We start from the raw sequence: 14,839 nt of genomic DNA, 5'->3' as shown, positions 1-14,839 counted from the left end.
ATGTAATGGCCGCACCCCTAACTTTATTGGTCAAATATTGAGGGGAATCCCCCAAGGTGGAGTAGATTTGTAATAAGGGAGTAATTACTCATTGACGTCCACCCGAGCGCAGCCATACGGCTACAAAGGAAAGCTATACAGCTTTCTCAGAAACTTCGCAGTTAAAGAAAAATTCGTCCTGGTCCGCGGTTCGAACCCAGGACCACCGCTTCACCGGAGCAGTCGCTCTACCAATCGAGCTAACCAGGACGGCAAGCTTATGTTAGGGCAAGAGCGAATTGATCAATAACTCGAAGTGGGAACTGTGTTGGTGGGAACTGCGCTCGGGTGGATGCCAATGAGTAATTACTCCCTTATTACCCCTAACTTTTAAAAAAAAAATTAAAAAAAATATTTAAAAATTACCCGAGTAAAAGCTGCACCAAGAATTTCAGGAAGTTTGGCAGTGTCATCTACTGCACAGTGCAAGAAATCCAGAACGTTTCGTGGTTACTGCTGCCAGGTGGGGCACAAAAATCAAGCGCTGCACACGTCGGGCACAGCCAAGAATAGCCAAAGCCACTTTCAGCCACAGCCGTCTGTGCTTCTCGTTTTACTACCTTTACCTCGCTTGCCCAAGGCCTATCGCGTGCCATCTCGAAATCGGAAAGCATCGCTGCCCTGATTTGCTGCGGTTTCGTTCGAGACCGTGGAAAAAAGTTTCAAGGTGACAGGCATATCCAGCAAGCTGGACAGCACGGAAGATGAGTTCATCTGGAAGAAGGTCCCGACGAGTTCGGCGAAGGAGGACGAGGAGTGTTTTGGCAATAATAAAGGCAGGTACCGCCACAAATATTTATTTTGTTGTCGTTTTCTCCTTGTAATGGCCGCATCCCCGATTTTTCACCCCAGATCTCGGAAAAAAACGTTGGCCATTACACGAGTCTATACGGTAACTTTGTTTTTTGATTACCTTTTTTTCTGGGCAACGCGAAAAGCTTTGACAATTCATTATTTCTTCACTGTAAGAGAACAGTGAGTGGAGGTCACGAATGTGGGCCGAACTTCATCGCAAACTTACGTTGTACCTGACTAGAGAGACTGTGCTCAGCCTCCGAACACCACAGCTAAAGCCCTTAATTTTCTGCAGTGGAAAAATAAAAATCCCACGAACTGGGAACAAAAATGTTCGCAGTGGCTTAGCTCTGCTATGCCAGGATATACCTAGCGTGAGCGTGCGTGGCGAGCGTGCATGGCGAGCGTGCGTGGCGAGCGTGCGTGGCGAGCGTGCGTGGCGAGCGTGCGTGGCGAGCGTGCGTGGCGAGGCGATGCCGAACGCGCGTAGCGAGGTGCCCCAGCTGTGCACAGTGACATCACTCGCTCTTCACGCATGCGCAGTATGGTCGACGGAGGGAGCACGCGAAACGGCGAGACTGTGGCCAATGTAGCTCACGCTACAAAAATCTGTAATGTAGGAAGTCGCCCGCGCATTAACGCATGCGGCCTCTTGCACGGAATCATAAACACAGGTTTTGCCTCAATGGCCAGAGTCTTGGCTTTTTCTCGTACTATGTCGCAAACCTGGTGGGTGAGCTTGCTTTCGATTATTTTACAGAACAGCAAAAAAAAAAAAAAAAATTGTGCTGTATTCACAGTATTGTTCCAAATATAACACAAGGAGCGTTCCCAACTAGTTGATTCATGAAACAAAAACCCTCTTGATATTTGTGCAAATATTGTAATATTGCTTTCGGCCAGTGCCAGTGTCGTGACTCATCTCACAGAAGCATGCGGGCACCCTGCTGCCACAACCATAGTCCTTGACATGCTAGCTTGCTTCAGTGGAAGAAAGATAAATCACGGCAAGACATTACCAGAACTTTGCTCGTTATGAGACTCTATGTTTCACGAGAATTTAGACAATAAAGTAATCACATTCCCAACATTCTATCATTTCTACTGATGTTCGCAAACACGTCATCAAAAAAAATCACGGGCGATTTAGCTTGGGGCTAATCACGAATTAGTGCGTTAGCACGTTAGCTCTGGTTTTGCACAGTTTATATTGACTTTCTATGTTTTTGCTTCATTTGAAATTAGCGAGGGACGTAACAAGACCTCAAGGAGCACAACGCACAAGATTGACGTAGTGGCCGCGTCGCGGTAAAAGCTTGTCCTCCCTGCTTGGAGGGAGCCTAACCGACTCTGCAGGCTTTCTAAATAAAAGTTGTTCTCTCTCTCTCTCTCTCTCTCATTTGAAATGGCTTACCTTGGTTGATATATAATATGACACAAGTTTGCGTGATGTTGCATCGTTTAAAACTTTTACTGCAGTAGAACCGGTCAATCTCTACATTCATAGATTCCTGGGAGTCCTCATGCCACTCCTGGTGCAGTGAGGCAGCGGTTAAGTGACGTACCACTGCCCTGCAATAACAGGTGCTGTCATCGGTGGGGCTTGCGCAACCAAGGTTACTCTTCCCGAGCAACCTCTCCCAACTTATCATTAATTCAACCACCATCTTACAAGGTGGGCAGTGCTCACTATCGAATGGGCAGGTTGTGATGATGCCACACAATCCCGTGACCCATGTGGTCGGCACTCAGCTCTTCCAGGTCGCGGAGGCCCACCACGGTGAGAAGGTTGCCAGCTGCCCATGTGGTCCACCTGCCAGAAGCAGGCTTCAGACAAATAGACAATGGCTTTTCAACGGAGTGGGAGCCCTAGTGCTAGTGCACTGAAGAGAGAATGCAGTTGCCGACATGAAATTTAAAAAAAAAAGTTAAAAATCACTATCTCGGCCCTTAACCATAGCTACCTAGCCACAGCGATGGTTAGTTCACACACCACTCAGTGTTTAACTGACCGTGGAGGTTGAGGGGGTCGCCTCATCCGTAACAGACCACGGGTTTTCCTTGATGCCAAACAGCCGGCAAGAGGGGTACTCAGGGTTGCCAACCAGGGTAGGCATTGAGTAGGAGAGCGGGTCGCTTGGGTTATGTCTGGCCTCCTTCTTCACAATCAGTGCCAAGTCTACGATCTGAAGCAAGAACACGGCAAGCAAGGTCAGAACAAGGGATCCAAAAGAACAAAGCAACAATCCTAGTATACCCTACATTATCACAGGGACCGGTTAGCAGCTTGATATGCTTAACAGTTGGCATCTTAGCATGGTATGGCACCATGCCAAACAGGCATTCTGCAGCTTGTTGCAGCAGCCACTCTTTAAGACGGGTGCCAAGGTGTGCCCAACTCTTTGGGAAGGGTAAGGAGAGGGGGAAAAGTGCCATTTCTATACAATCAGCCACAGATGATAATGTGAGGAGGCATTCCATCAGCCTGGCTAGCCACCACACGGTATGCTCTAGCCTACAATGAACAATTTCTTTAGGTCTGCAACAAAATTCCCTCCAAATTAAATTAGTTTGCTTATGAAAGGCTCCACAACATTACTGTTAAGCATTTCGTACTCAGAAAATTAGAATTGACAGACAAAGTAGGTCCTATCTGTTTGCTACTTCAAGCTGCAAGGTGAGTGGGCGTTAAGCAAAAAAAAAATTAAATTAACCATGGGAATGCTGACAAGCACTTTCAAGTTCGGTAACACGAACTATGGGTGAGCTGGCTTGAAATAATGGTGGAACAGCACTATGGCGCATGGACAGAAAAGAAGAAAGTATGCAATACAGCGCTGATGCAAAATGTACTGCCGAAACACAACAAAACAGTGCTATGCTTTGTTCATTTTTTGTTATTCATCTACATGCTTCTTTTCATCGTCACTACCAAGCTGCGCATTCTCTTAAAATAAACTGTCACAAAAAAAAAAGTTTCTGTCACCATCAAGAATATCACCAGAGTACAAATCCACGGCATGGCAGAGACCTCGCCCAATGATCCTCCACTACCCATACTGCATCGTCCACATCCACTTTTCTTCGAGACTTCCTATCATTGCTATTCGACCTGATTCTCTCCTCCAGCACTAACAGTGTTTTGCTGCCTGTGGTAACCATCCAGTCACTCATCATTGTACAAATGCTTCTAACATGGCACTCAGATGGCGATCACTCACCAGAAATGTGCCAGTCCAGCTTGCTAATGAACTGCACAGTTTGTTTACATGACCGTCAGGCTTACATGCTGTTTCTGCTAAGAGGTTTTGGAGTGTAATAGAGACTGTTTCCTCACTATTCAGACTGTGCCACTGCCAACAGTGCCACGTAAGTCCCCAAGTAGAGCCCACAAGCCATTTAAGCCAATCAGTGGATTAGGGGATAAGGCGTTCCACTCCTGATCCCGAGGACGCGCCATAGATTTGGGCTACAGCAGTTGCATTGAAATGATGCCCATGTTGTCTGCAATGTCAGCGCATGCTACAGGACACTGGGTCTAAATTAATCCAGAGCCCTAGACTGCAGCGCCTCTCATGGCCGTGTGAGGCTCTACGGCTCTGGGACACAAACAACACATGCAGTACCATACAAATTAGGCTGCTTACTTTCAGTGGTGACGGTACGTAAGAAATCTGCAGAGAAAAAAAAAAATCTCACTGCTTCTCATTTATTTTCCTTTTGTAAATTTACTTTTTAGATTCTGAGAACTAAAAATTGGCTCTACTACAAAGAGGTTTGAATGCAGAGCCAGGTGTCCATAAACGTAATATAACAAAGAAAAATGAAATTTTGCTCGAACAGTTTATGACGCCTAACTGCTCCCAACAAGCAATACTGAATCACTTCTTGTCGCTTCTTGTCATAAAGTGACAATACAATTATTTTGCTACTCCTTGCAGCAGTTTTTAATTCTTTTTTCATAGCCAGTGACTTTCTGTTGTCGTTGATTATGTTGTGCTTTGCAAACTCTTTTCTTTTTTTTTTCAACACTAAAAACATCCAGAGAAGTACCCTACCAAGAAAAAGCACTCAGCAGGTACGCACTTCACAGTACAAGCTTGTGTGTGTCTTTTGTGCGCAATTCGTACCTACAACAAGCTTATCATCATACAATTGCATTACTGATTATTGATCCCAACTACTTTTCAAGGCTGCTGTGTCAGCTCAGCATAATGTCAAATCAGGTTTCCAGTGGAACCACAAATACAGTGGAACCTCGATTATACGACGTTCAGGGGACCGCGCGAAACCGTCGTATAATCCGGGTGTCGTATAATCGAAAATCAAAGAATGCGGCCAGTGGCGCTCGGCCTTGCGCCGAAAACTGTTGACCGGCTTCAAGCCCGCGGCAAGTACGCCAATCAGATTAAAAAAGAGAAAACCCAGCATTTGTTGGAAACAGATTTGAAAAAAAATCTTTATTACCGTTTAAAAAAAATCGGTAATTTTTTTTTTTTTTTTTTGCACTTTGCCCAACCTCGGCGCATCAACTTTCTTTCAAGGGCTGCCACGTCCGGCAGTAGGTCGCCAACATCGTCGCGCGCGCAAGCAAAGCGCCGGATGTTGTCGACGCTCTGCAACACGTCCCCGTAACTAGGAATGGGAGCGCATCCATTACTTCCATTACAAAAAGCGCCGTGGACGCCGCTGTCCTCGCTTGGGCGAAGCGCGGCCTCGCCCGCTTATCTGTTTTTTCATCAGCGTCGGCTCCTGCGGGACGCATCTGTTGCTGCGACCGACGCGCGTCTTATCTTTTCTCTTTATCTTTCCTCTGATCTTTTAACTCTCCTCGGCAGCGGTGGTGGCTTGGCTCACGCCAGTAGGCGGGCCCGGGCGCTTTCCTTTTCATCCTTCTCTCAGTCGCAACAACAACAGGCAGGCCGCGCCTCCTTGGGACTCCGACTGCACAGGCTCGACGAAAAAGAGAGCAAGTGCACTTGGCGGCCTCGGCAACGCTCTCTTCCGCGCAAAAACGGGGGTGCTTAGATTCGCATGCAAAGTTTTTTTTTTTTTTTTTCAGAAAATAGGGGGGGTGCTTAGAATCGCGAAAATACGGCACATCCCGGCCTGCGTTTGCTGACGACCTTTGACGGACGGTACGAGCCAGCCGTTGTACAACGCGGGGTCCTTCTAAAATTTGCGTCGTATAACCGAGGTTTTTAATGCATTGTCTCTATGGGGGTTTTGCCGGGACCGCACAAATTCGTCGTAAAATGCGGGTCGTCGCATGACCGGGGGACGTATAATCGAGGTTCCACTGTACCGGGTGTTTTTTTTTTTAAGGTCCACAATTTTTAAAGAAAGGTAAATTCCTTTATATTTATTTTAACCCTGGGGCTATACTGAGGGCTACGGCGGACACCAGGTAAGAGGCAAACTACTTTAATTAGTTCGCTAATTAACTGAATACGTTAATTAACTTTTATAATTTTTATTTTAGGGGACATGTTGTATTAGCAGAATTGGAGATCGTCTTCCAAACAGTCCAGCCTAGAAAAAAGATTTTCATGAAAAAATTTTTTGCGCGCGTAACGAAGCGAGAAAAAGTCACCCTGGTAGGCAGCTTCACACCGTAACACAGCGTCTGTGAGCGCCTGTGACGTAGCTCGCTCCGCCCTGCACTTTGTGTCAATGCGTTTTTGTTCCAGCGCGGCATTCCGTGAAGCCACGGAGCGAAGCGAGAGTGCAGGCCGCCAGTCCGGGACTCGTGACGCAAAGCGCAGGGCGGAGTGAACTACGTCAGAGGCGCTCCCGCCGCTGCGTTACGGTGTGAAGATGCCTACCAGGGTGGCTTTTTCACGCCTCGTAACGTGCGTGAAAAATTTTTAAAATTGTTTTTTCTCGGTTGGACTGTTTAGAGGACGATCTCCAATTCTGCGAATACAACATATCCCATAAAACAAAAATTAGAAAAGTTAATTAACATATTTAGTTAATCAGCGAACTAATTAAAGCAGTTTTCCTCTTGCCTGGCGCCAGCGGTAGCCTCCAGTATAGCCCCAGTGCTAAAATAAATCTAAAGCAATTTACCTTTTTTTTTTAAATTTTGGACCTTCTAAAAAAAAACTCCCGGTATATCACCCTGTTACACTGGCTGAATTGCTTCACCACCAAAGTATGTTGATTGCACCACATGCTTTTATAATAAGGAAGGGAGCTCCATGAATTTCAGAATAACTCCAGCACTATTAAAAAAAATGCATTCTTCATCAGCTATTCACCCACTACAAAGAAACAAAGCATAGCACCAATCATAGCATCAGCCAGAGGGCTTCTTCTGTTATTTGTACAACACATTGTACCCTGGTTGTGATGGCAACCGAGCATCAAGTCAGCTGAGGACTTTCAAAGCAAACTGTTTATTGGGCAAACTAGTACCCTCAAAAGAAGTTAACTCTGCAGCGGCGACAGCAAGAAGTACGCTGAACAGTCGTCAAAGATCGGACTAACCACCATTCTCAGCCATGCTTGATTTAACGATGATAAGGATTGGTTTGGTTTATGGGGTTTAACGTCCCAAAGCGACTAAGGCTATGAGAGACGCCGTAGTGGAGGGCTCCGGAAATTTTGACCACCTGGGCACATTACACGGGCCACTAGAATTTCTCCTCCAAAGAAATTCTACCCGCCGCGGCCGGGATCAAACCCGCGTCTTTTGGGTCAGCAGCCGAGCACCATAACCGCTGAGCCACCGCGGTGGCGGTCAAAAAGCCTCAATTTAACAACTATGACAATTTCAAACATCGTAGAAGCAGTTGTGCCAGCTACAATCATTCCAGAGGAATCTAGTCAGCTCTCAGATCCGCGTGCCGGCAACTTCAAGCGTGAACAATGAAGCATTACAAAGCTCCATGGCATCTTCTAACAACAGATAAAATACATCTGTTGCTACACTAAAGTGATGCTGCACTTTTCAGCCATGGTGGTAAAGTGAAATAAGAAAAAAAATATAGTTTGACTACAGATCGATGAAACAGATAACCGCAAACATTTTACCAAGGGCCACTCCTTAATGAATTAATTCCAGCAAACAACACATATGGCGAATTCAGTGCAAATAAAAACTGAGCTCTGCACTGTATTATGCTATGCTGGCTACCTGAATCCAGCGAATTACAGGTATATTAAATATCAACTCTACCATAGCGTACATTCTCCTTGCTCACTAAGCCCTGCATGTGGTCATAGCAATTGCTATGTGCAATCTGGGGAAGTTCCCAAAACTTTGTTCTGATGCCTGCTTGCTATTAAGCAATGATAGCCCAGAGCTGATGATAACAGGTGCAATTCAAAACAATGACATATAAAATGATTATGGTTCACTATATTAGCTATTATGACACTGGAGTGCCATTGCTCCGTGTGAGTAAGAACTCAAATGGTTCTAGTCTTTCTAGAGGCTGTACCAAGAGGTGTTCAGCTAATCATGCACTAAATAAGATAATGCACCTTATCATATCTCCTTCTTGGGAAGATTTTACTGTGCATGAGGAAAATCAACTGAACTGATTGAGAGTATTAAGGCAGCAATCAATAAATCTGCAATGCTTCAGAAACCTCAAATGCCTTTCTTGCTCAATAAATGCAACATAAGCAATAAACTACAGCTTTTAGCCCCGTTCCTTCTTTGTCAAAGAATAAAATAAATTGAAACTGAACTGAACTGAAACAACAACGCTGAGTGTAAAGGTTTCGTATGTTATAAACAAACATAGTGACGTATAAGATTTTGTGGTCCGGAATTAGTATACAGTTTTACACATTGAATGGTAGGGTGGCAAACTAAGTGCAAACTGTGCGTGATTCACAACAATGCTGCAAACACAGACAGAAGGGAGACCTAGACTAGTCTCGTTTAAGTCTCCCTTCTGTCCGTGTTTACTGCACTGTTGTGAATCATGGATATATACAGTCGAACCCGGATATATCGAACCCGCATATTTTGAATTATTGGCTATATCGAACACACAGATTACCCCCTTGAAAATACCATGTAAAAGTATAGGGCAGTTGAGTTGTATATCGAATTCCATTTTCGCCGAACATTGGATATATCGAACGCCGCGCCGCGCCCCTGGAAGGTGCGCTTTCCCCAAAGACATTCCTGTCCGGTCCTCAGCCGCCGCAGCGGAGAACATTTCCGCAGTCAGTCAGTAGGCGCAGGGCCTTCTTTTTTTTTTCCGCGAAATAAAGCGCTTTCACATTGCGTGCCCATACTATGTGATTCGCGGCTGTTCCAAACGGTAAGCCACAATTTGTTATGATCGGGAGTGCAGTTTTAGCCCATATCTGTATATCGAATTTTCGCTATATCGAACTATTTTCCAATGCCGTCGAATTCGATATATCCGGGTTCGACTGTATATCAACCCACCAAATTTCACTTAGCAAATTACGCAGTTGATTTACAGCACCCCAGCGACTACTGAAGAGCTGAAGAGCTGTGCCCTACGTAGGATTTTCTGGCTAATAATTACTACACCCAACTTCACTTTGCTAAGCGCTGCAGAAGAATCTTGATCATATGAATCTCATGGTGTCACGAAAAATATTCCTATCATCCAAAATTTGCATCATCGTAAACGAACAAAACCCGTATGCAGAATTTACCCAGATCCGTTTTCGGCTGACAGGGTTTATCTATGGCCATAGGTCACTACTGACTTGCGACGTCAGCGCTGTGCTGGTCACGTGCCGCCCTCACTGCTCATGACGCGTACTGTGCGAGTGGCGATTGCAACATATGAGTTGTACAGGCAGCAAGTACTTCGTGCTTGAGGGGTACGGTTGTGGCTGCGGAGGGTTGTTCGTAACATCCGAATTTTTGGTCATTGCACACAATGCACTCTGGCCAGGGCGTCGTTCAATCCGAATTATCTCATCGAAATTCTAGTTTAGTATTAACCCTTTGAAGGTTTTTGCCGTATATATGTACGGCGGCGGTTTTCTGTCCCGCAAGGTCTTTGCCGTACGGGTACGGTTTCGATCTTCCGTTTGAAATTTTGCGCCAAAAGAACAATGCGTGCTGACTGGGGGGTGCTGCCACCTCTTAGGACTTACAAGAAGTGTTTGAATTTTGTGCTGCCTTCTTACGGAGATAAGCAGAACTTATGTCTAGCTTTAGCGCGGCGGCACAGTCTGCGGCAACACCCCTTTTGTAGTTTTGGTTTCGCCGCGTGATCGCAACGGAGTCGCGCGAAATTTGAGTTTTCTTTTTGTCAGCACTATCTTGCAGGGGCTGCCGAAGTTGATTTCTATCTTTATTGGCGCTGCTCTTAGCTTGCTTATCACCGTTGCTCGCGAGGTATTCTCGCTCTCTGCGGCAAAGCGCCTACGCGGTTTTGATTCCGCCGCGGGATCGCAACGGAGTCGCGCGAAACGTGTTTTCTCTTTTTGGGCACTCTCTTGCAGAGGCGGCGGAAGTTGATTTCTATCTTTATTGGTGCTGCTCTTAGCTTGTTTATCACCATCGCTCGTGAAATTCTATTGAACATTTTCCAGTTGTGAGAGATGCTGTCATCAAAGTACTGTTCCTAATTTTTTTTTTACTATTTATTCTCGATTATATACCGTATTTACTCGCGTAATCCTCGCACTTTTTTTCCCTGAAAATCAACGCGAAGTTTGGGGGTGCGATAATTATGCGGGGAAAATTTTCAAGCAAATGTTTCGGAGTGTTAAATGAAAAGATGAATGGGTGCGAGACCGGGATTGTCAAGTCCGCTATTGTAAATATAACGAAAACATTACTTTCAAGCGGAACTTACCTTCGTTATGAAAGTACAAGGTGAACGTAAGCTCAAGCTTACGTTCACCTCAAGGGGGTGCTTAGAATCGAGTGAATACGGTAGTTGTAGCCGCGGTCAATAGATGGCGACCGCTACGAGAAGCAGACGGCTCGCGGCAGTAATTTTGGGGGTGCAATGATTATGCAGGGAAAAAATTTTTCCCAATTTTTGATAGCCAATGTGGGAGGTGCGAGCATTACGCGAGTGCGAGCATTATGCGAGTAAATACGGTACATTTTGTTGATTCAAGATCCGCAATAAAGTAATTTGACCACCTGGGAAAGTTTTCTTCAAAATAATTCGACCCTCAAAGGGTTAAAGATTATGAAGATAACGTCAATACAAAGTGCGCTTCTTTCCATTAAGTAGCTTAGCCATCACAGGTTTCTTGTTAATGAACAAGCTATCCTTTTCATTTGTAGAAAAAACAAATTATGCAGGAGCTGAAAAAGTATACAAACAAAAGAAGTCACCTCAGCCACAGTTTCATAGGCCAAGTAGCTGAAGATATCCAAGACAGAAGGTGCTGGTTTCATATCACTGTCGATGTCCTTTAGTAGCCACTCTCGAAACCGCCCCAGCTTGTTTTTCCGGCCTGAAATGTTCAGAGCACAGAGAACCAAATCAATGGCAACGCCAGCAGTAAAGTCAGCCAGACACTGATGTGTACAAGGAATAAACGCTGACAACCCGAAGTAGTTACCAATGGTCAAAACAAAATTTCACAAGCACTAAATTGGAAACTCAGCTCTTCTGCCGGTAGACTAGGCGCTTGAGGTACTGGCTAAGAGACTAAGGATACCTGGCAAACCAATAACCAAAAAGATAGCTAAATTGTGATTAGTATTACAGGCTAAAAATAATTACATCCCAAAAAACAAGAACAGGACATAACTAGGACTCAAATGCTTGTAATCAGTCATGTACAAGTCTTCCTAAATTGGATTTTGATGTTTTTCTTATCAAAGTGAAACCTGTTTATTTACAACTCCGACATTTCAAACTATGCCTATGATATCTGAAACATGCCCGGGAAATTCCTCTGTAAGGGCAAAAAAATGTTAGCGTTTGTCCTGCGCCAACCTCACAGCACAGCAGCTTGCAGCATGCGCTTTCCCTCAGTGCTTGCACCACACAGGAAGCCTTGCTTCAGAGCCACGTTGGATGTGTCAACCTAACCATAAAGTAGCTCCTACAACCTAACAAAGAAGTAGCAGCGAAAGTTCCCCAAACTGTATGAGATGTGGATGGCGAATGCATTGCGTCGCGTCTGACAAACATCTCTTCGGCCCCTTTGCCAGTGTGCGCTACACTTCAGTTTTATGTTTCATTGGCGACGGCAAAGCTGCATAGTTTCGGTTCCGCTTTTCCTAACTTCATGCCATCCCGAGGCTGCCATCAGGCAGGTGCATCGGCCAGTCACTCTCGTCTTTTATTCTTATTTTGGAAAGGTGTCATGCTATTCTAACGCGTCCCTACGCATATCTTCCTCGCTTACATTTACATGCTTCTGCCATCCTGCCAGTACGCTGAAAAGCGCTGTTCACAGTCAGTGCAGTGAAGCATCCTCAAAACACGACGGGGTCGTTTGTGAAGAGGCACCACTGCTTCTGAGTTGCACTGTGAAAATGGCCACGGAGGCCTTTCGATTTAGCAGCAATTCTTCGACATTCCTCACTGTGTGCGCAAAGCAAACCACTCAACGAAACTGCGAAAAATCATCACTGTCGCTTGGTTTTCATCTCAAATGTGGACAACCACTGTCCAGGCGTTCATTAGATAAATTACTGTGATGCAAACAGTTTTCAGCAGCTTTTTGATGGCTGTTTGACGGCTATTTTGATGACGTCAAATTTTTGCTGGTAGTGCTTTGTCCTCAAGCACTCATCCCTAGCCTCAAAAAGTGAAGCCCTTCCGTTGGAATTGTCGAAAAAGTTTTCCTTATTAATTTTAGCTCCAGCTCTCCCATTGAGCTCCAATTCTGGCTTGTCCAGAATTTTGCCAGTGAGTATTTTCTGCGCTTCACACTATTATATTTGATGGCTACATTAACATCTTTTTTTTCCCTTTTGACATATATATTTTATTACCAAGTCATAGAGTTATACTACATGCTTTCATTCACCTACTGTCTATTTTAACTTTGATCGTTATATGCTGCCTAATTCATGAGCAAGACGATCATGGCTAAACAAAGAATGAGTCCGAACAGATCCCAACGGAGCCCCAACTGTGGCCCGCTTAACAGGAATCAAAATTTTTATTGTCATTACAAAACGTCATTACTCTCACGAGTACTAACCTTTTGGTATTTTCTGCATGATGGAGATGTCACAATGAAATAGTGCTAGCCTAATACATGCCTTAAACTGGTCTTTGTGCACAATGTTCCATGTAAAGCCACCTGTGAACTTAATATGAATGCTTGACCACCTGGCTTGGATTGATATTAGTGCTGCAGAACGTGGCTAATGGACCACAGTCCATAACAGAGAGGCTGCACGGCACCCCCTATCATCAGCTGCTGCAAATACACTGCGCAGCATGGTCTCGGACCCATCAGCCACCACTCAGCGACACTAATGCCAGTTCAAGCCATGCGCTTGAGCATTTAATAGCAGAGAAAATTTCAATCAGCCTCTGCTCATGTTGCTGGCCAAAGCTTGATGAGAAAGTCCTTCCTCCCTGAGAGTAAGAAAGACACACCAAACAACACATGGTTGCTGTTTTAAAGGGACAGTGAGGAGAGCTCTATTAATATTTTTTTTAGAGCAAAATCCGATAGTTTGGCATTTCATGGCTTTGTTGCCACTTGGCAGGCAGCGAAAGATACATTTATTTCTAAGAAATTTGGATTCGAAGTTGAAAAAGTTTTTCCCGCTGCTCAGATTCAAACATGGCATTCTCTTATGACGACACAGGACTAAGTGACGTGAAACATGACGTGCACATGACGTAACGCAGACTCCGTGATTTCTGGAGACCTGCAGAGTGGCCTAGCAGAAGCCGAAATGAAAGCTACCGCCGGCCGTACGTTGAAGGCATCTATTGGCTATTGCGGCCGTCGCTACCGTCGCTTCGCTTACGTTTGCACCGGAGTTTTGCCAGCGTTACGATCAATCCTGTTCTCGAAGCCGTCAACGAAGTTCTCGCAAATAGGCACCTTTTGCCTTTAGCATACCGTGTACCTTGTTACTGTGTACCTTGTTACCGTTAGCGGAATACCGGGAGCCCGCCTACAGCCGGTGAGCAGGCGCTTATTGGTCCCGATGCTGCCGGCGCGCATGTCGCTGCCTGGTACGTGGCGCCATCTGGCGACGTCACGGAGATTTACGCATGCATTGGCTGCGCCTCAATGATTCGTGGTCCTCGTGTCCCAGTGTTACTAGAACCATTGGTTCTAGCAACACTGTTTTGTCCTATGACGTCAGCACTCTTGTACTTGCGAGTTTGGCCTGTGGCGGCGATACCTGTATTTTGGTTCTTGCTCATTTCTACGTTACAAGAGCTTTGTTGTCAGTATGAGTGGCGTTTTTGTAATCAGGAGCTGGTATTGTGTTGATACAAGCCAACTTCAATTTCTCCTCAGTGTCCCTTTAAGAAACACTATCACAAAAAAAAGGTGCCTTCATTTAAGATGCCGTGTTTTTCCGAAATCTATTTACCAGCTTACTGCTGCCAAAATAGATGTTACATTTGCTGACCAACCTCACGACATTTGGCCCCTCTCTGTTGTTTAATGTTTGTAAATACTGCAACATATTTATTGAGACCAAAGTGCTCGAAAACGACTTGCGTCATTGCTGACTGACGTACTATACAGCACTCAGTACATACCAACTGAGGTACTGCACTCGGAGAAGACGAAACCTCTAAGTACCTGACACATTGTGCACGACCTCTCATTTTCAGGTAAAACACAGTTTTATCCGATTCTTTCACCTTGACCACAGTTCTTAACAATGGGGCTAAATTCAGTTTCTAGCAGAAAATGCACCCTCAACAAAGTGCAGTTCGCCAGTGCACTAAGCTGAAGGAACTGCACGGACCACAGCATGTGCCTTGTATTTGTTCCAGAGCAGTGTTTTCAGTTAAGTGTTGATTTTAGTCCTCTTTTAACCCTTTGAAGGTTTTTGCCGTATATGTACGGCGGCGGTTTTCTGTCCCGCAAGGTC

At 45.2% G+C, this 14,839-nt stretch overlaps 1 protein-coding gene across 1 annotated transcript in view; it reads right to left on the bottom strand.

Moving 5' to 3' along the window:
• The window catches only part of Spt3 (Transcription initiation protein Spt3), a 136,003-nt gene that overhangs the window by 11,920 nt on the left and 109,244 nt on the right, over positions 1-14,839 (bottom strand). The window contains exons 8-9 of the mRNA XM_089571849.1: positions 11,138-11,259; positions 2,847-3,020 (exon numbers count right to left, since the gene is read on the bottom strand). Of these exons, the coding sequence (XP_089427975.1) occupies positions 2,847-3,020; positions 11,138-11,259 (296 nt within the window). The remainder of the gene's footprint in view (positions 1-2,846; positions 3,021-11,137; positions 11,260-14,839) is intronic.

Source organism: Amblyomma mixtum, chromosome 2 (assembly GCF_055824585.1).
Source record: "Amblyomma mixtum isolate Tamu chromosome 2, ASM5582458v1, whole genome shotgun sequence".
Classification (NCBI taxonomy): domain Eukaryota; kingdom Metazoa; phylum Arthropoda; class Arachnida; order Ixodida; family Ixodidae; genus Amblyomma; species Amblyomma mixtum.
Note: the sequence above shows the minus strand (reverse complement) of the source record. Positions and strands in the feature narration are given on the sequence as shown.